The 22,048-nt window shown below is 39.2% G+C and overlaps 1 protein-coding gene across 1 annotated transcript; it reads left to right on the top strand.

The window, feature by feature from the left end:
• Positions 1 to 20: 20 nt before the first annotated feature.
• On the top strand, positions 21 to 21,635 carry LOC124156568 (T-cell activation inhibitor, mitochondrial). Its single transcript, XM_046531195.1, has 12 exons — positions 21 to 108; positions 244 to 374; positions 722 to 878; positions 1,019 to 1,133; positions 3,331 to 3,616; positions 9,473 to 9,557; positions 10,227 to 10,362; positions 15,026 to 15,117; positions 16,152 to 16,252; positions 16,745 to 16,888; positions 19,555 to 19,686; positions 20,425 to 21,635. The coding sequence occupies exons 2-12, from the start codon at positions 325 to 327 to the stop codon at positions 20,696 to 20,698; spliced, it is 1,572 nt and encodes a 523-aa protein (XP_046387151.1). The 5' UTR covers positions 21 to 108; positions 244 to 324; the 3' UTR covers positions 20,699 to 21,635.
• Positions 21,636 to 22,048: the final 413 nt, after the last annotated feature.

The following is a 22,048-nucleotide window of genomic DNA, read 5'->3' as shown; positions in this document are numbered from 1 at the left end:
AAAAGTACGACGAGTGCGTCACTATGGCAAAATTTGCCTTCAAAAAAGTACGCGGGTCCTTTCTGTCTCTGCGTATTTACGTAGTATGACATCACGTGTGAAGTGAAGGTAAACTATCTTATCATTAAAGGCAGGGAATATGCGGGAGTAAATTTCACTATTATCCTAAAAAGTGAAAAGATTGGTTTTGGTGCAGCGATATCAGCGCACGGCATAATCATTACCGTTTTGTTTACTACGCAGATCTTCGGTCATGAACCTGCTGGTTATCTGAACTTCAGTTTGATGATATGAGATTTGTTGTGTAGGAAATGAAAAAAGTTTATGGGCATATTCAAGATGTGCCCTCTGGAAGGAATCTGTTTACGAAGATGGTAAAGTTAATGGTTAAAATGTTTATTTTGGGAGGCTGTTTCGATGTTTAGCAAGTTGGGAATGTTATTTAGGTTAACTTCGTCTTGGTATTCTTGTGGAATGCCGGACGGCAAATTAGAAGTGGTAAATGTGTTTGATCTTTCCTTTTTTAATTTTTAAATGCATTGTCGTTAACGTCTGTTTAGGAGAATCGTCTCTGTTTTGTAAATATACTGTGGTGTAATTTAAACATAATTCACTCTATTAACTTGGTTCTTTGTTAAAACTACGGACCAATGCGTTGTTTATATAACGTTACGAGAAAATCTGCGTGTTGTTAAACACATTATTTCTTTAAAAAATGCAGGTTCCTCACGAAAAACTGTGATGTTTTGTTAAGAAATACGAAGAAAAGCTTTGCTGTGGTTCGTCGTCACTTGAGCCATGGGGAAGTATCGACTGCTCTGAGACCATTTTACTTCTCAGTGCATCCAGATTTGTTTGGGCAGCATCCTAATGAAAGAGTAAGGAGAAATTGTCACTAGTATCCCTTTTAACATTCAGGTTGAATGTGTACATTGCATATTATCTCTATACTTTTAGAGAATTAAGCTGTGAAAAGAATTCATTCCATCGGTATACTTTTTACTTTCATTTTCTCCAGGCTGTAAACGAAAACTCCCTAAAGCAGCTCAATGCATACATCGAGCTGCTTCAGATGAAAAGGCCTGCATCTCCTGCCTATTTGCACTTCTATCTTCGTAGCCAAGGGAAGCCTGGTAAGATTTGTGGATACGGTCTCTATATTTTGCGAAAAATCCACAGGAAAAAGACCATACTGGTTGAGGCGAATGAATAGTTGATGAAAAAAATGGTCTCTATACTTAGAGTATCAAGACAATCTCATTAACATTGAAGATGGGCCTTATAAAGTTACCATTGTGAAACTCATCTTTGGGAATCAATATTTTATTTTCTGGTATGCTGAAAGTCCAATTGAGCTTGTCCCTGAATTATAGGTCTCCTAATTAGAGCCCCTGGCTCTGGGGTCTGGTCGGATATGGGAGACACTGGCTCCCGTAAGGTAAGTAATTTTGGGGACAGACTATGTTTGGACATGTGAGAATTCATACCTTAACCATGGTACTCTTGCCCCCCGGTCTGTAAGTGGCAGGCAAGTAAAACATGGGGTTGACACAATGTATCAAGAAAGATTTGAATGTAATGTAATGATTTTGCCACATGAATTAGGCCCCCTAACCATAGTGTCCTCCTAAATATCATACTATCCCTGATTAATCCAGTGATATCCACCTGTTGTGGTTAAATTTAATCCAATGGGAAATATTAGTTCTATAGAGAAAAAATTTAAGTACTGGGTTTCAGGGGCAGCCATTTGCTTGAGAAAAATCCCCAATGCAAGATTCTTATTGAGGAATTATTTCAAATTTCGTATTTTTATATGGGAAAAAAATTGGTGTGAATGGGACACTCATCAGTTTCCATTTACCCACTATTTTTATGATTATCTTTAATATTTTTAAATGCCGCAACCAATTTTGTACATCCTCGATGACCATTAAACTAATCTTGAGCCCCTATCGTTTTTTAATGTGTACATTAGTGCCATTTAAGTCTTAGACAAACATTCAATGAAGGCATAAGTTAATGCTACCTGAAATTCAACTTAGCCAGAAGGCAACTTGAATTTTGTCTCTGCGAGGATTCATTTAGTCTTTTTTTCTTTAAAGATGTGTACAGTGGAGGTTGAGGTGAGGTTGCTGGTAATATAAGATCCATAGCTTAGTGATAATAGACCAAATTAGACCATCCACCCCATACCAGTCATTTTCATCCAGCACAATAACCCACGCTAAAATCTGCCGTAGATTTATCAATTCTGTTGCAGAATAAACTGGGAGAAGACCTGAGTTAAAGAAAAGCAATTCAAACCCCTTGATCATGCTCCTGATGTTGAAGATGCTCAAAATTATGGGTATCTTGAGTGAATCACAGAGGAGTATGTAGGAGCTGGCTCATGTTGAATAAAGCTATGTTGCAGGCTGTAAAGCATAATCATGATCAATTTGAGGGTAGTATTCACTGTCATAGCGGCAAAGCTGAAATGATGACTTTGAAAAATGATAGCCAGTTAAGTAAATTTGCATTGTTTATTGAACTGGAAATCCTCTGTACTCCACAACATCCTTGCTGTTGGCATGCATAAGACTAATGTAACAAGCTTCTAGTATTGTCCTTTCTTGCGACAAAAGTAAGGAAATAGAAATGATAAAGAAGTAAAAAATCATAGATATCAATAATGCTGTACAAATATGCAGGATATTGGTATAAAGAAACCCTTGGCAGGATTTTGAAAATAATAATTTCCTCTAAGAGGAAAAAAATGTAATTCTTGTAGGCAAAATATCATTCCAGCAAGATATCTTGCATAGCTGTGGTTATTTGCCGCCAATGGCTATCAAGTTAGGATATCGGATTTACACTAATTCGAGGATTGTTTTGCACACACTAATTGGCTTGCAGGTTAAAAATGAAGTTATTATTAAGCTTCTGCTAGTCATTGCAATCAATACCTATGCCGTAGTCATTGGGTCTGATGATCACTGAAAATAAATAATATTACCCAGAATGTTGTTCTTGCATAATAATCTTGTCTCCTGGTTGCCATTGGAATACATCTGTGATGCCACATTACTAATGTAGTGAATTCTAGTTATTACATGATGATAAATTTTTTTTTACCTTTTTTCTATAATAATGGGACTTAGTTGCAATTGGAATTAGGTCACGTGCCAAGGCTATTGGAAAATTATTACATTAGCGCTCTAATTCCAATATTAACTACATTTAATTATTGATTACGAAGAATATTTTCTTGACCCTTGTTTTTATTTTCCATTTAATTTGATTTTATTTCTTCCATTATGTGTGCTTTAATTTCTGGCGCGCTTTCAGGATCATTTCAGAAGGTTCGTGTGACGCTTGCGGAAAGGGACCTCAGGAAAACAGTGCTTGAAATTCTGAGATCCTGTGGGCTTCCGACATCATATGTGGATGCTATACCATCACCTCTGAAGCCTCCCCAGGCTACATCGAGGTCGTGGGCTGGGGCACAGCCCAGGGGTTGGGAAGGCATTGACCTCAGAGGCACTGGATTTGAAAATGATGGCACATCACCATTTGTTCGTGTGCGGGCCATGGAAAACAAAATTAGGAAATCAAGGGATGCTGAGAGGCTATTGTAAGTCACTATTTAGTTTTATCAAATTGGAATCAACTTCATTACAAAGGACATTAAATTGACTATTGTTTCCTTCATGATGTGTTCTCCCTTATTACTACTATACACTCATAATCTTACTATATACTAACATATTCAAGTGTGGTAGCTTTAGTAAATGCTTCTCTACTGTTGGCACAAATTCCCATTGCCAACTTTCAAGGTGATTTTTGCACCTTGAGGATATGATTATTATGGGTCATTGTCTTTCCCAAAAGATCAGTAAAATTGCTAGCATATTGTTGATAATCAGTGGCGAGGAGTGCAGACATCTCGGATTTGCCGATGACTGAACCTAATTTTAAAATATTTAGAAGACTTAATAAAAGGTCAGAAAATAATTTCAAGTTTGGCACGAAGTGAATTGTTCTGTTTATTGCTTTAGAAAGGGTGTAAAAAGATCAAAAACAAGCCATGGCTTTACTTGTTTTGGAGAGTCTCTGTTAACAGCAATTCTGCTCCTCGTCAATCCCCTCCACTGAAGATGGCTACGGCATTTAGATGGGCTAGTCATATTTGAGGCCAGCGAGTCCCTACTCATTTGGCCTCTGTCAATCAAGCTCAGCATCTCTCCGTAGGATAGGTTAGCTTAGTGGATTAAGATTAAGGTTAAATGTATGAATGTGAAAATGAATGCCAAAATGCACCGTGCAACCACCCAACTTGTGCGAATGCATGCACAGAAAATAGAACCTGCTCTAATTTGGTTCATGCATTCGTACATGTTCTGTTCTGGTCAGGGCCGGCCTTAGGGCGGGGCGACCGCCCCGGGCCCCGCGCTTTTGGGGGCCCCGCGTTCGTGAAAAAAAAAAATTAAAATCCTGGTCCACCAAAATCATTCACGTAAACGTACATTAACTTGTACGTGTTAATGTACCGTGCAACCAGGCCTTTATAACCTGCCCTCAGCATTAGCCCGATCTGTCTGCTAACATAAACCTGATCACTTTGAGATTTGTCGCAGTTATAAATGCAAAGTGAGGGACAGGGAAGGTGTTCATATTTTGATTGCAGCTGCTGAAGTATTTCATCAAAATATTGACGAATTTTTCATAGATCGCTCATCTATCCGTCACAGCCACGAGCGTTTACGGCAGGAGTACGCAGGAGTATTTGGACGGAATATTTCTTCCAGCAATGATGGGCAAAGAACTGGTAAATAGGCTTCCTATCATAGCCACAAGTCCGGGAGCTAAGCATTTACTTGGGGTTACAATTGCATAATCAGGCAGTGGGAAATATCAAGCCGTTGCTGTGTATCAGATGCTGAAGGAGTGGAACCTATATGAAAATGTCCAAGTATTCTACTACGATACTAATGCGACCAACATTGGGAGACTCAGTTGCACATGCGCCTTATTAGAGCAGCTTCTCAAAAAGTATAATTTGCTTCTACCATGCCGGCACTACATGTACAAGCTGGTGTAAAAAGTGTCTTCGACGCGAAGATTGGGAAGTCGTTGGACACTAATGTTCCTCTGTTTTAAATATTTCAAAGCCTAAGGAGAATTAATCACTGAGTCCAAATAACAGCCCGTTTTGGCAATAAACAGCGTTAAATATAGCATTTAAGGTTATATTGATGAATATTAAAGTTTATCTAAATAATTTTATGGTTTTATGATGAGTGAGAATGATCGACAAATGTTGAGAGTATGCAACCCGCATGCCACCAAAAATGTCTGCCTGGGGTGGGGCGCGCTCACTCTTGGGGCCGTATCTCAGGAACCACTGGTCACAATTGGAAAATATTTTAGGAGTAGCAAGCCAAATGTCCAGAGTATCGTTAGTTACCATAGAAATACAGTTGGAAAATACCAGCGCTTTCTTATCGCCATTCATATCCGAACAACAGCCGAAAATACCAAAATTTCTTTATTTATTTATTTATTTATTTATCACAACCCCCGTAAACAGCACATAACGGCCTTTTACAACGAGGGATTTCAATATTAACAGAGTACAACACAAACATCCATGCCCTGGAGAGGGATCACCTACCCAGGCGGGATTCGAACCCGCGACCTACGGTTTGGCAGGCGAGGACTTTACCCCGCCGCCACCGAGGCCGGCAACTTAGAGTGCTATGCGGCACGTTTTCCCGTTATCCAATTGCAATAATATTTTACAGAATATGTTTTTACACCAATTGGCATAAAATGAGGGGGCGTCCCGAAAGAAATTCGAAAAATCGAAAAAATAAGGACCACCCTAACGGCCATCCAGGATGCAAAGATTTTCTCCAGGTGTCTATTGGGAGTGCTGCTTCACACCAGATCAGATTCTCCGAAATGAGCCAGTCAGCAGCTTGAATTTGGTATTTTTGTATTGTTTCTTCAACTAAAAATGGCCCAGCAACTATTTATTGCTCTTTCTCTTATAAATTGTTTCTAACCTTTTATACATCCTCCCGTAACTTTTACACTTCGATTCAGTTATCATCAAATCCACAGGTGACCACTTGTCTTGCTTTGGCAGTTGAAATGCCACACAATTAATGGAAATGTGAATTGATAATAAAGATATGCAGTCAAGTGGTGAAACAGAATTGTAACGAGATGTACACATTTTCTTGTCATTGGACCGATTGCCTCCGTATTAGGCGAAACGTGAAAGATGAAAAGTATAATATTTTCATGTTGCCTATTATTTATAATTGTGGATCAATTGCTGGGCTTGCATTCTTTATGCTTCACTGTGGGTGGTTCGAGATGTTCCTAATTAGGATATAGCAACAGAATGTCAACCCTCACCTGCCAATATAGGTTTCATATGCAACACAGTATCCTGAATAGCAGTGAATTTGGTAGTACATAATGATCTATACCAGTGTCTAACCAGTACTTTAGGCATATTAACTTCTGCTGAATCTAATTTTATATTTTTCATCTAACTTTCTTATTGTGTCTATTCTTTGTAGTTCTCTAAATTGATGTGGAGTGGATGTAACTGAGGTGGCAATATTTCTGGTGAATGGAAGTTAGTATAATGGAGTAAACAAATGAAAAATATATATATTAAATATGACTATCCTAAAAAGAGTTGGATGTCAGATTTTATGCTCTAAATATTGCATTCTAATTAGGAGTGGTCAGATCGGATTTTCCAAATATCTGCAGATATTGCCCTTCACTGGATACTTACGATCCAAATTTGCTAAAGATGTCGGATCTAGATCTGAAATTTTAAATTAATGCTTTGGTGAATGCACCCTCCCATTACTGAGAGTGGAAAGAGTTCTGATCATCTCTTCGTTTGCACCGTCACAATACATACAATACTTGTCCTACTCGTGAACCAGTTTTGTTTAAAATCTCTCATAGGGGTTTTGCTACAGAATTTCAGCTGTAGAAAATTTTTAGGCAAAATACGGCAGGCACATAGTGTGACTCTTTCAACAATCATCGGGGGAATCTCAGCGTCGTAGGATAATAACCTCGTCAAAAATAACTATGCCGCAGATTTTTGCAGATTATCACCCTCAGCCCTCCATCAGCCCATGCCTCTGATGTTTTTTTTTCGTATCCGAGATCACGCAGACCATAAATCATTGTCTGCCAAGGAAAATATCAAGTTACTTGAAAATAATCCAAGGGTGTTTCATCCCTACCCAGTCTCACCAACTGACCTTTTTCGGCCTACCTGCCTCAATTCTCCATTGCTAGGCGAGGTGAGTGACTTTCTAGGCCCAAGTGTCTCGATAGCTTCGGCGATTGGATGACATGCACAAGATTGAAAAAAGAATGAGACCAAACATGATGCATTTCTGACGATATTTTAGTTTTTTTCAGCTCTACTCTCTCAGGATTTCCTTTAAGTTTTCTAGTTATAACTAGTCGATATTAATATTCAACCAAGTCAAAACAGCACAATTTTCAAAGAAACAAGCATAGCATTAGCCCCCTCAAACAGGTAGAGATGAACTGGAAACGCCAAGTGCATGCATCACGTAGCTCGCCCGGCTTCGCTTTGAAGACAACGATGTCACAAAAAATGTAGCAAGATCTGACTTGTTCGTCCCTGACTCCCTTATTCGTAGTCTAGCTGTTTGAAAGACGGAAGGATCGCGCTACGTCCCCTCCACCTCTCCATTACGTGCTTCTGCTACCCGCCCCTTCCTCTCCAGATGGCTGAGCGGCCGTCTCGTTCTGCTCCCGCACCTCATCGCACGTGAAGTCAATCTTGTTCTAAAAATAGGGTGGTTTCCTATTATATTTTTAATGCCTAAATTAAAAGATTATTACTCCTGGAGTACATATTTCATGCTTTTAGATTTTTAAATGACGATATCTATTTTTCGCGTTTAAATGAAAAGTGAAAATTTTTAAGCGCGCAAAAACGCGATAGCTTCGGCTAAGCATTAGGCTAAGTATGAATGCTGGGAAAAATCCGTGTGACGTCGTTCTGGTTCCCGCTGCCGCATGTGAGGTGACCTTGGGGCGAGGCTTTGAGCGCTGATACGACGCAGGATGCTGGAAGGTAGCAGTACCCTGCTAGCTGGTAGCGCTTGGCTTAAATAAGGATTATTAATACCTCATCAAACGAAGAAAACTTTCCGACCTTAGCCAGTTTTAATAGGTGATTATTAAGACATGTTTCCATGGGCTCTGTGCCTCGTGAATGCATTGGTAATCTCAGACGATGTAAAACTCCCATCTACTCGCGTAGAAACTAGGTTCCTGTGACGTCACGTGAAGTGGCATCGCATTGGCGCCAATCTGGCCTTTTTCAAATGAGGTTAAAATTGACCATTGCCATTCATCTAAATTGGTATTTCTAAAAGCAAATAATATCTATATTATGAATACGCTAATGGTGGGTAACGAATCGCAATCAATGCCTTTTGTTTTCTTTGATGAAGGAAACTACCCAATTGCCAATTATGTTGCAGATTGCGCTGTTGCAATTTAATTTAGTGACATATTGATAAAAATGTATTTCATTGTGAGGAAAATTTTTTATTTATGAGAAAAGGGGAGCTCACTGTATGCCATATGCATGCACTGTGGCGTGAAACTATCGTGAGGAAGTGTAAAATCCACCTCACCACAACTGAAGCATTTGCGGGTGAAACAAGTCAGCATGCGATGAGAAAGTGACAAAAATCGGGGGAAACTATCGTGAGGAAAATTTGAATTCTGTCAATAATTTGAAAGCTTATAAAATGTTATTTAATCAGTTAAAATATTAAAATGTGAATGAAAATTAAAATAGCATTTCTTTGATCACATATACTCAGAAGAAACTTAAATAATTACATACTTTTTTATAGCAGGAAGTTAAAAATGCATTTGGATCTGAAAATATCCGAAGATCCGACACCTGATATCAAGTATCGGATCTGGATCTGAAAAATATCCTGGATCTGTCCATCCCTAATTCTAATGCAATTCAGAGGGTGAAATCAACAAAAGTATGGCAAACAAAGATTTAGAATGAGACAACCAGAATAGTCAATTTAGTTCATATTTAACTTTTAAAGAATATGAATTCACTCACCTAACAAAAAAGAGCCCTCATTTGACATCTTTTGTATTGCCATGGCAATGGCTTCAGTTGGTGGGTGGTCTGTCCATGGTAAAGCAATGAGAGGACTGACTTCACTGCTATTGCTGCAGATACCATTGTCATGAGGTTTCCCTCCTACAAAACTATGAGGTTTTAACGTCTTAAGAATTTTTAGGAATTAAAATGAGTTATCAGTCAGAGAAGTGTGCATTTTTATGGGTCCTCTAATTGGTTGAATGACTTCCACAAAATCATGAAACATCTCGATTGAGCATATTTTCACTGAGTGAAATATGCATGTGTCCCTAGATCCTGGTTGGAGAAATACGCTGGCGATGCGAGGAAGAAGGCAGAGGCTCTTGCTCCTGTCAAGGAAGAGGTCTCTAGGCTTCAGGTAAGGCAGCTGCCTCAACTACATACTTTGGTGGAATATATTAACACTAAGTACCCTGGATATTTAAAAATAATTGATCTATCATGATTCGATAACCTTTCCCTAACTAAGAACATGGTTTTTTTTTAAGTTTTAAGGCATGTTTACTGTGTGATGCGATTGACTTGTTTGGGGAATGGCATTTGGACCTGCATCCTATTTTTAGAACATCTATGGGTTTAACGTAAAAAATATTTTGTCATTGACCAATTGTAAAGTGAATACATAGTTCATTTGAATACTATGTACCAAAAAATATTCCACAAGCATTAACCAATGGAGGGTTTTTGTCTATGTATTGGGAGATGTGTTCTTGTATTTTCCTAATGTAATTTTATAAAATTTTTGCAATTGTACTTCACATATGTTATACAAATTTTCTATGCATTATCTCATTAGTGTAGGCTAAAAATATTGATAACTATTACTTGTATGGGCTGAATTAAATTGCTTGGAGGGGCATTCTAGCCTCAGGCTGCAAACATATGCTTTAGAACATCAATTTTTAAGCTATTTGTAAGGATTGTTGTCGTAGAAGGCTATTATAATTATGAAACCAGGAATATAACTCGCAATTTATTTTAAGTGAAGCCTGTTGCTCTTAATATTTTATGTCTTTGAATATTCTAGGAAAATCTAAAATCATCACTGCAACTGTTGGATGTCCGCTGGGATTGTGGCTGGAACATCTCGCATTTCCGTGGCTGCCTCCAGAGTTTTGGAGCCCTTGCTCGTCAACATGTGGATGCCATGGATGCCCTCCGAGGTGCGTAGTTGCTCTAGCCACGCATTCCTCCACTCAACTTTGTCATTCATTGTCATAATGCCAGTGGCAGCTGGTGTCTATGTGCTGTATAACTGCAGAAATTAAAATTTGAAAATACGACACGTAGGATCCTTTCTGAATACAATGGAGAAATTGCAAGGTTTTTCAACTGCCATTTCACCCACACTCTTATAGATAACCAATGATGTTCCATGAATATACTTTTCTTAAACCAAGTGACCTGCATTTATTGAGCTGGGGTGAATCAGAGACATATTATAGTTTCAAACACAGCTTGCCAGGTGCCAGTTTGGGAGACGGGTGCATGACATTATAATTGTCTTTGGGCTCTGCTTTTTTTCTGCTTGCTATTTTGCATTCTGAGTATTGGAGCTCTAATAGCCTTTCAAAGTTTTTCCTCTGGTTTTCTTTGTGATTTGTCTTGTTTTCACTTATTAAAGTATCCTCGAGGACTTTCAAGTAAGAAACAAATATTAGTTACAATAATGTACAGCACACTCCTGATTATCCTAACGGGCTAATGCGATGGGGAGAGGCAGCATGAATGATCGGAAAACACAAATAATCCAAACTTTCACTTGAATATTATTTAATTGTCACAATTTGTATAAATTAGGGATGTGCGAATAGTATCCGCGAATACTCGAATACCTCGAATACTAGAAAGTATTCGATATTCGAGATCTCGAATAGTTATGCCAAAGGTGCCGTCTCGAATACCTCGAATACTTTGAATTTCGCGTCATACACTGTCGCTCGCACGTCGTTGGTAGTTGACTCGGAAAAATGAGGAGAACTCTAGTCGTTTAGTGCATGCAGCGCCGTTTTAGGCAAGCTGACGAACTACATCAAATTCGCGGGTTAGAGCGGTGAAAAGAGTTCGATGTGGGGAATCGAAATTGATCGGGTGAAAAAAATCCGAAAATTCCAGGTGTCCCCCATCAGGAGAACCTCAGTGCCGTGGGATAGTGACATTGGCGCATTTCCCACGATCTGCTATTCCCTCCATTCAGCATTCACCCCACCCAATCTGAAGATTTCCTCTTCTCCGAAATCAAACATAAGGTCCCAGCTCGTGCAGGGATCGTATTACGAAGACCTTAGCTTCGAAAAAATATGAAGTTACCGGAAAATAATAGAATCGCGTTTCACCCTTCCCTCTTTCTCCCTCACTGACCATTTTCCCGCATCCATCTTTTGATAAAAATAAGACGAGGTGTTTGCCATGTGTCCTTTGTGGCTAATAACGACAGGCACTTATTTTGAATCTTCCTCAGGCGATGAAACCACCATAGTGAAAAACTCAGTGCCGTGGGATAGTGACATTGGCGCATTTCCCACGATCCGCTATCCCCCTCCATTCAGCGTTCGCCCCACCCCCTCCGACGATTTCCTCTTCTCCGAAATCAAACAAAAGGTCCCTGCTCGCGCAGGGATCGTATTACGAAGACCTCAGCTTCGAAAAAAATATCAAGTTACACGAGAACAATAAAACGCCCCCCCCCCCTCTACTCACCCACTGGCCTTTTTCTGCTTACCTGCTTCGAAGTTCCCCATTTCTGGAGGTCAACTGCTGCATGAGTCATCTACTAGCCCAAAAGTTGTCTAACAATGACTTTCGGCAATTGATATTACACTTTTATTGGATTGAAATATTAGTAATATGCGCGTAATTTAAGAAAGAATAAGACCAAACACGACATATTTCTGACTTTATTTAAGCATTTTACGCAGGAAAATAAATGCCGGAAAGACGAAGAAATACGACGGAGGCTTAGCATTTTGGCGTAATGCTCAAATAGGGTACTTTCCTATGATTTTTTTATTGCCTAAATCGAAATATTAATACTCCTGGAGTACGTATTTCACGCTTTTAGACTATTAAATGACGATATCTATTTTTCGCGATTAAATGAAAAGTGAACATTTTCAAGCGCGCGAAAACACGACGGGTAAGTATGAATGCCGGGAAAAACTCCGTGTGACGTCGTTCTGCTTCCCACTGCCGCGAGTGAGGTGACCTTGGGGCGAGGCTCTGAGCGCTAATACGACGCAGGATGCTAGCAGGTAGCCGAGTACCATGCTAGCTGGTAGCGCTTGGCTAAAATAAGGATTATTAATACCTTATCAAGCGAAGAAAACTTTCTGACCTTAGCCAGTTTTAATAGGTGATTATTAAGACATGTTTCCCCTGATCTCTGTGCCACATGTATGAATTGGTAATCTCAGACGATGTAAAACTCCTATCTACTCGCATAGAAACTAGGTCCCTGTGATGTCACGTGGAGTGGCATCGCATTGGCGCCAATCTGGCCTTTTTCAAATGAGGATAAAATTGACCATTGCCATTCGTCTAAATTGGTATTTCTAAAACCAAATAATATCTATATGTATTATGAATACGCTAATGGTGGGTAACGAATCGCAATCAATGCCTTTTGTTTTCTTTGATGAAGGAAACTACCCTATTGCCAATTATGTTGCAGATTGCGCTGTTGCATCTGTGCCTCATGCATGCATTGGTAACCTCAGACGATGTAAAACTCCTATCCTCTCGTGTCGAAACTTGATCCCTGTGATGTCACGTGGAGTGGCATCGCATGGGCGCCAATCTGGCCTTTTTCAAATGAGGATAAAATTGGCCATTGCCATTGGTCTAAGCCAGTATTTCTAGAACCAAATAATTTGTATATTATGAATACACCAATGGTGGGTAACAAATCACAAACAACGCCTTTCGTTTTCTTTAATGAAGGAAACAACCCTATTGTTTACATAAAATTAAAATATTCCATTAATCAGCCAAATTCCTGTTTGAATCCTTTAAAGGCAATTACAATTACTCGCCAAAATCTTGGGTTTCCTGCTGCATAGGCGACCTAGTCAAACATTTTCACATTCATCGTTTAGTATTTGAGGTATTCGAAATTCGAGGTATTCGAATATTCGAGCAATGATTTGATATTCGAATTCGATATTCGAATTCGAGAAATCTACTATTCGACCCATCCCTAGTATAAATCAAACGATATTATTATTTATGCACGTCATCTGTTATTTTAGATTGCTTTCCAGAATCATTAAGAGCTTTCTTTTCCCGACCGCGATCTTTTTAGCAGTGAAAATGTGATTGTACTCGCATTCCTACTGCTATATGTATATATTCCTGGTTTCCGAAAACCATGCATCCGTGGCTGCAAGATCACAGATTCAGAAAAGTGGTTTCCACAAACAGTTCAAAACTACTGTGGAAACTATGCTGTCAGGCACCATGCTGCGTAGTCATGGCACGCACAAGTTGTCCGGGATGTGACTGCTGCGGGATGAGGATCCGTTATCACTGAGCGGGATTGTGCACCGCGATGCCTAGGAAACAGGAACATGGAACTCACGTGAAGGCAACGGGTGCGCAATCACGCATGACCTCTGCTCGGACTTCATCGTCGCTCTTGAAGCGTTTGCCACCTAAGAGTTTTGTTTTGGGGATGTAATGGAATACCCACGCTTCATCTCCGGTGACGATAGAGACCAACAACTTCTCCTTGTTGCCCCCACCTTAAAATTGTTGAAAAAATTTGCAAGCAGTGTCAAGGCATTGCTCCATGAGTCTGTCAGTCAGCATCCGGGGGACCCAGCAAGCACATATCTTGCGATAACCCAACATTTCCGTTGAAGTTCTTTCAATTGTGCCGTGAAGAGCTTCAGAAATGTGTACAACAAATTCACGGACAGTGACCCTCCGATCTTTGAGCAGCTCTGGACAATCCAAAACCGGCGGTCTTCCACTCCGTTCTTCATCGTGAACTTCCGTGTGGCCCTCAGCAAAAGCCCTGCAACATTTGCATACATGCTGAATGGATATGCAATCTTCACAAAGTTCAGTCAGTTGCTGATGAATCTCCAATGGCGGTGACTTCCTTGCAAGGAGAAATCGGATTACTGCTTGATCCTCATACTTGATGGGAACGGGGATTATCACTTTCATTGTTGACGGTTGCTAAGCCAATAATGAGCGACACAGTGAATCACGGAATGGCGGACTCGAGAGTAGGGGAACCACTGCGCATGACAATGTTGTGGGATTTAGCGTAGCACTTTCATAGCTCAACATTGTGGCTCATTGGGAACCTTACTTTTGGCACAGCCCTCGTTGTTAAACATTTGATGTGTAACACCTTCCAATATGGGTGTGAGGTACTCACCTATTTCTTATTTTAGCATCAGTTCTTCTTGCAAGGTGTTTGTTTACTTCAGTTTGTCCTGGTGACATTGTTTCAAAATGTTCATTTATCTGATTTGAATCAACTCCCGAGGAATTCTCCTGGAGTGAATCACTCAAATGTCATGCAAATTTTAGTTTTGCATCATAAGTGCTTCTACTATTACTCCCCAAGATCCATTGTGCAAGAAAGAAAGATTATTCATGTTATTCATCTTTAAAATGACATGCCTGCTCTATTACTCGTCTGATCTTTTGTTTGGGTATAATAGTCAACTTCGTGCTTAGTTAAACCAACTAAAGCTCACTACTACATATTCATTATGTATTACCAGTGTTTTCTGTTGTTAGCTCTTTCAGAAAAGAAGTGGAGGTGAGTGAATGTTTGTTTCCTAATGCTTTGTTGGAAAATGTTTTTCTCAGGTCGGATTCTTGTTTTTGGAAGCGAAACTGGAGTCACTCTTGATGGACATGTCATGCTCAACAGCAGTGAAGTGCGGAATAACTGGTTAGATGTAAGTATACATTCTCTTCTGTGGAATTTTTTTGTCTGTCATGTATTTTATAAATTGGGGCCATGTGGTCAGGCTAGATTCCAGAGATAGCAACAGAAGTAAAGTTGTGCACTAGTTTCGATTATAATCTTCTTTTATTCAATGCTTGATGGGTATATTTTAAGCAGTACATGTGATCTGTTCAAAGCGATCTAGAACTTTGAAATTTGGTGCTGTAACTGTTATATTTATTGTGTTCACTCTAAACCTGCTCTAAATGGACTTTTTTTGGCATCAGGCTTCGCTCTTTGCTATGTACATACTTGTTCTGATCATTTTTTAACTACATCCATCTGGGTTAGCATGTGGAGTGACCATTCCACCTATTAGTTTATAGTCTATAAAAAAAGTTCTGGCAGTGAATGTCCAAAGCCGTGGATATATGGTTGCACTAAATTGCTTGTGGCAGAAAATTGTAAGTGGTCTTGGATAGTAAATACCAACTTAAGCTTCGGCCTTCAAGTAGTACATGAAGGAGGTAATGTATATAGGTGGAAGTCTGCCACCATATTCTTTTTAAATGAAAAGATGTTAAAAATTAAGAAAATTCTATATCTTCTCATATTATACAATTATTTTGATTAAGGATTTGGTACTCTGATTTTCTTTATCAAAATATCATAAAATGACTCTTTATTAAATCATTGGTATTTTTGTTATTTTATGTATACATATGTATGATGTGGCAGTAAAATTTGTTTTAGCTGTTAGAAAAATTCGATGAAATCACTTTTCATTCAGCCCTTTCTTTTCCCGAAGGCCAATATCTAAATAAATTAAAGTGTACAAAAAACTACAAATAATTACAGATTTGATATCTTGGGAAATTCCTGAAAATAGGTACAAAATAGCCTTGGTAGTCTCTGTTCATCCCACTCCAAATAGGCCAGCAGCATAAGGGTTCAGTTTTGTTTAACTCATCTAAGTAATCTATGACTTATGTATGAATATTCATTTTTAACATTAACGATTTCTTTCTTTCTTTCTGATGCTAGCTGATACGAAATGTGAAAAGGAGAGATGCAGTGTTGGCTAGGATACCAGCGGTTGAGCGTGCAGTGTCAAGAGTTCTAATGGACATCAGAATTGTGCACAGGTATGGCTTGAGATTTACAGTGAAATTGATCATAGGAATGTGCCTTGGGAATCATGCTCTTTTGCAATTGATATTGAGATCCGTGAAATACTTGTGGTCCCAATGTAAAGTGAAGTGGAAGAAAAGGAAATGTGTTGATTGAATAAAATATTAGGAAATCAGCGGCTACAACAGAATTCCAAGTCTTAATTCAAAATCACAAGCTTTATGGTTTAAAAAGAGAGGCTTTGCTGAAAGCCTGTATTCTGATATAACACATTTTTGCTGAACAGTTATGATGCCAATGGAAAGAACTTGGCTTGTTGTCTTGGGCCATGTTGCAGTATTGAATCACAGTATCAAACTAACAATGCATTTAAATAATCAGTAACAAATTCAAATTATTTTTACTTTACTTAAGGACTTAAGGAGTTAAAAAAGAAGGGTATTTGAAGATGGGTGAAGTATGTGCTCTAGATTTACGATATTGTTTGTGCCCACTATCCTTTACAGGAAATTCCAGCCTAAAGTGACTGCTGAGGGTTATGAGAGGCACTTGAGGAGACTTGCAACATCTCTTGGCGATTACAGGGGCAGGGGAAGATATCCCAAGGAGTGGCCTCCCTCACTCAAGCAATTTCAGCTCGTCGTGGAAACGTAAGTTCTCAAATTGACAAAGAAATTCTGGTGCTGGCTTGAATTTCCCTTTATATCTTGAGGTCAGCCTTTCTGATGATGAAGATTGCTGTAGGTTTAGCTTGTTAATCATGCATGGGATTTCATTCATATCGCTGGAGATTCCATCTGTGCAAATATCCATTGATACATCTCGGGAGTGAGATATCAACACAATATGCGATGCATAGTTGCGTATACATCTCTTTAACAGGGATCTTTGTTGTTCAGTACTTTTTTACTCTCATCACCATTTTTACCATAAATAATAAAGAGAAGAGTTTATATAAATAGTAAAGAGGCTATATTTTAAAAGTCATGGGATAGTAAAGTCAGTCTTCCATTGGCTCCGCAGCTGGTCCAAGTCCATCCAGGCAATTCATTTGGTCATGTCTACTTGAGATAGAGATCTGCATGAGCATCTAGCAGTATATGACTTAGTATAAAGTTTTAACTGGAAGAGTGACTGTTTGTCCTATTGTCAACAGGATCTCTCAACATTAATAACACAGCAAATTCAAGTTTCTGGGGTTGTCTTGAGAATATTGTAATGGGAAGTACCGTATAAGCGTATGTAAGAGGCGCACCCCTATTTTGAGGATCGAAGCTATAAAGAAAAAAAAATTGCGGCATTTTTTTATCCTATTGTGCGGTGTTGCAGACGTATGCCTGGAATTTCGACAGTTATCGAAATTTCCTCTTTCAGTACTATTTGAAAGAGGAAATTTTGATAACTGCGGCGGTAATAGTGGCATAAGAGGGAGTAGAAAAAGTTCCGATCCTCTCTTCGCATACTCCGTTGCTCTACGATGATAGTCCTACTCACGAACAATTTTGTTTAAAAGCTCTCGCAGGAGTATTGCAATAGAATTGCAGCCGTGGAAAATTTTAAGGCAAAACACGAGAGGCAGATAGCATGAACCTTCCCAAGAGATTGGACAACAATCGGGGCAATCTCAGCGCCTTAGGATAATAACCACGTCATAGATTTAAGGCCCCTTGCACACACACCAATTTTGGACGGTGGGTAAAATATCAGCCGTCCACATTCCAATAATGAACAATGGGAGAGCATTGGAGCTTGCACACGTACTGAGCATGCGCCGGCACCGGCTAAATGCCGGTTAGCTGCCGGCCATTGTCACTGTGGATTGCCGTCGCCGGCTCAAAAACATAGCAACTTATCGTTGGACCGGTAAAAATCCGGCATGTGTGCAAGCATCGCTTCGCCGGTAAAATATCGGCCGATATTTTACCGGCCGTCCAAAATCGGTGTGTGTGCAAGGGGCCATTTTTTTCCTTTCCGGGACTCCACAGGAAAATAGGAAATTATCAAGTTACAGGGGATCAATGGAAATGCGTTTCATCCCTACCCCATCTCACCAACTGACCTTTTTCGGTCTACCAGGTTCAATTCTCCGAGTTTCTGGAGGTCAAATGCTAGGTGAGTCACCTTCTGAGCTCGAAAATATATCTCGAAATCTTTCAGCAATTGTATGACACGCACGAGGTTCTAAAAAGAATTAGACCTGACGCGACGTATATCTGACAGCATTTAAGTTTTTTGAGCTCTAATTGATTGACACAAAGATTTATAGCTAAAACAAGGCTACTAATATTCAACTTAGTCCTAACAGCACAATTTCGGAAGAAACAAGCGTAGCATAAGCGCATTCAAACAAGACGAGACGGACTGGAAACTTCAGGCAACGCAAACTGCGTATATCACATTGCTACGCCTTCGCCTCTTCGCTTTAAAGGCAACGACGTCACACGCAAGATCGGACGTGTTCTTCTCTTGCTCCTTCGCTCGTAGCCTCGTAGCTTGAAATATTGAGGGGAGGGAGCGCGCTCCTTCCCCTCGACCTCTCCATCAGCGCTAATCCAATAATGAATACACTCGTTCGAATTTTTTAAACCGCAGGTTTTGACACCAATATAATTTTCAGTTGCAAAAATCCTCATATTAGCGTCTGAAGATAATTTTTGAAAAATCAGGTGCTCAGCGCAATGAAAATTTCTCGGCAAGACAGATGTTGACTATTAACCAGGTATGTCCTTCAAAACTACGCGTTTCTCTACGTTTGATAAGCGATTACTATATGCAGTATAAATGCCGCGGTATGCCCACTCGTGGCAGTAAATTTAGCGCGTGCTCCGGAGCGAATCACCCCGCGCGATCTTTTCAATGTTCACCTCTGGGGTACCGACGTGACGGCGCGATGCTTGCAAGAAATTCAAACAGGAGCATTTTAAAAGTACGTCACTAAGGGAGAAACTCCCCTGCCTGCCGCTTGTTTTTGACCCAGGGTTTCAGATGACTGACTCACGCTGAAAACCAAGGCCACTCAGTTCCCCTTGAGCTTGCGACCGGTGAAGGGGAGGGGGGTAGATAAGAAGTTTGTGTAAGAGGCGCACCCCCATTTTCGGCTGCAATGTCTGGGAAAAAAGGTGCGCCTCTTACACGCGCTTATACGGTACTTCATAGCTCCTCCCACCATCATGTTCATTAGTCTTCTTTCTGATGCCTATCCTATGCATAGTAAATACCACAGTAATCAAAGCAATAGCTATATACCAGTTTCAGTATTGCTGCCTAACGATTGAGTTAAAGGAATATTCTTTTGAGTCTCAACCTATCTTTGCAGTGAGTCTGGACCCTTGATGCTGTCTCCAACTGGCCAGTTCATCGTCCCGGCATCAATCCCCGCCTTTCTCCTTGTGAGCTTCATTTCTGACAATATGGTGAAAGCAATGGAGCTTTTGCACGAGTATCAGTGGTGAGTACCGTGACTGTACTTTTATATTGAATGCATAAACCATTCTATTGCTACTACTTCTTGTGCCATTCGATAAAAACAGCAGCTGTCGGCACTGTGCTGTTGCCAAGTGACAGTGCAGCCAGCACCCATTTCTTTGTGGAAAATTGTACAAATCGTTATAAAATCAACACATAGTTGTGCAAATTTAAGATTGTTCACACATAGATACAGAAGACTAGCCAATGACAACAATGTCAAAATTCACCTCGTACGGGCAACCGTTTATTAGAAAATGTTGTTTCATAAAATATACTATAACAATTGTTATAATTGTGGGAGGCTTATGAAACTTAATATTAATGCTATGTAAGCCTTATTCAGAATCATAAATAAATTTGGTAAATTTAGTAATGTGCTCTTAACGTTGGCAATGTTTAAAGTTGAGGTTTATTTAAAAAGCCTTTTAAAAAAATCCACTACTTTTTTAGTTTATGTACTGTTATCTACATTTAACAAGTGGGGTAAAACTTTTTCAACCATGCTAATGAACGCACAATGGAACAAGGAAAGTAATGACTCCAATGTCAAGGAAATGGCTTAATAGGTGTAGTTTTTATCAGCATTCAATCTTGAGTCTCTAAACTTTTGGTATGGACAGTAGGCACATACCACGGGAGAGTTAACAGGGCTAAACATTTTGGTTTCATCTTGCTTAGGAAAAATTATTCATTTATTCTCTGTTAATTTTCTTTTCAGCAACAAGCATCTAGAGAGGGGGTTGCATGCACAGTGTATGAAGGAGCTTGGGCTAACTTCATTGGAGAAAGATGATAACATTACCCCAGCCCTGATGATATCTTGCTGTGAACGCCTTTTGCCAAATGTCAGTTCTAGTGGACAAATTTCAGATTCCGACCCTTATAGGTCGACAGTTGCCTCATTAATCTCTGGGCTAGGCTTAAGAGTGACCCATTACTACTCCATTCTTTCCCACGGTGAAGTGTGCATACCGTGGGATTGGAAACCATAGTCTGAGAATCACTCTTAAAGTAAAGGATTCGCTGTTTAGTCAACAAAGAAAAGGGATCGATCACACAGTGCCTGAAAGTCAGATCTGATGTATATGGACTGGCTGATGAGTGATAAGTTGCCAATATTTTATGACAGCCTGTATTTTTAGATCAAATTTTATCAGAAGAAACGAAGTTGTTGACCATAACTTTTGTTTAAATTATCAAAGTGGAATGACTCCTGGGTAAATTTTTCTGATTGTTCCCTTGCTGTCCATGAAGCTTTAATTAAAATTATGCCGTAAAATACAAGTTTTTGGAATTATTTGTCCTGGGCTCATTTTTTTGCAAGTTGATTGTATCTGGATAATGATTTATGAGAATGTCTAGTCTGCTATCGAAGATTCAAGGAAATAAAACACATACAACATAAGTTAATTGCAATGTCCTGTACAGAGAGCGATGTTAATGCACAATTTCAATTTTTTTGTGTGATTTTCAATGTGAAAGATCATTTGTGAGAACAATGAATGGTATTTATCTTAGCTTCTCTTTAGGATTGAAGTTCAAATAATTAGCTTGTATTTGAAAAAGAGCCGAAAACTTATTTATAGATGTATATATGTATGTATTTAATATTTTTGTACATAAGGACATGTATTATTTTGTTCTAGTTATTTTAGAATGTCTTTCATGAGAGAAAAATGTGTACTGTTGATTGCGCTGTTGTATAGGAATTGCCAATATAGTTAGGAATTTATTTCTGCCACTGAAATATAGCTCAAGATATTTAAGTCTCTTCTTGCACTCATGCTAGTGCATGAGTCTAAACAATGTTGCTGTGCTTTTTTGAATGAATGAAACTGGTATTGTATTTCTATGTTCTGTTGATGATAAACTGTGAAAAATAACTGTTGTCCTGGTGTTCATTCAATAAAGACTATCTGAAAGGATAAATGTTTTTTACAGAAGTTATTGGGAACAATAATAATACATATATACCATCATTTTTCCTCTCCTCAAATAACATGAAGCTGTGTAATTAAACATATCCACTAACATAGGCTTAGAATCGATCTTTTGTGGTGCATACTTAAACCAATAGTCAAAATACTACAACCAAACTTCACCTTTTAGCTAATTACGTCCAAAAAGTCAATGTGTGAAAAGAGGCAAAGAGGAAATTTTAACATTCACCATGGCTCTTCTAACATTGGTATGACTACAAATCCCATCAAGCCTCATAATAGGGTGGTTTCCTATTATTTTTTTATTTCCTACATCGAAAGATTATTACTCCTGGAGTTCGCAATTTACGCTCTTAGATTTTTAAATGACGATATATATTTTTCGCGATCAAATGAAAAGTG

This window comes from Ischnura elegans, chromosome 3 (genome assembly GCF_921293095.1).
Source record: "Ischnura elegans chromosome 3, ioIscEleg1.1, whole genome shotgun sequence".
NCBI lineage: Eukaryota > Metazoa > Arthropoda > Insecta > Odonata > Coenagrionidae > Ischnura > Ischnura elegans.
This window is presented reverse-complemented; position numbering and strand designations above follow the sequence as displayed.

Coding starts and splice junctions, on each gene's coding strand:
- LOC124156568 (XM_046531195.1), top strand. CDS start 325: ATGGGCATATTCAAGATGTGCCCTCTGGAAGGAATCTGTTTACGAAGA. Junction 9,558..10,226: donor AAGAGGTCTCTAGGCTTCAG/GTAAGGCAGCTG, acceptor TGAATATTCTAG/GAAAATCTAAAATCATCACT. Junction 15,118..16,151: donor TGCGGAATAACTGGTTAGAT/GTAAGTATACAT, acceptor TTCTGATGCTAG/CTGATACGAAATGTGAAAAG.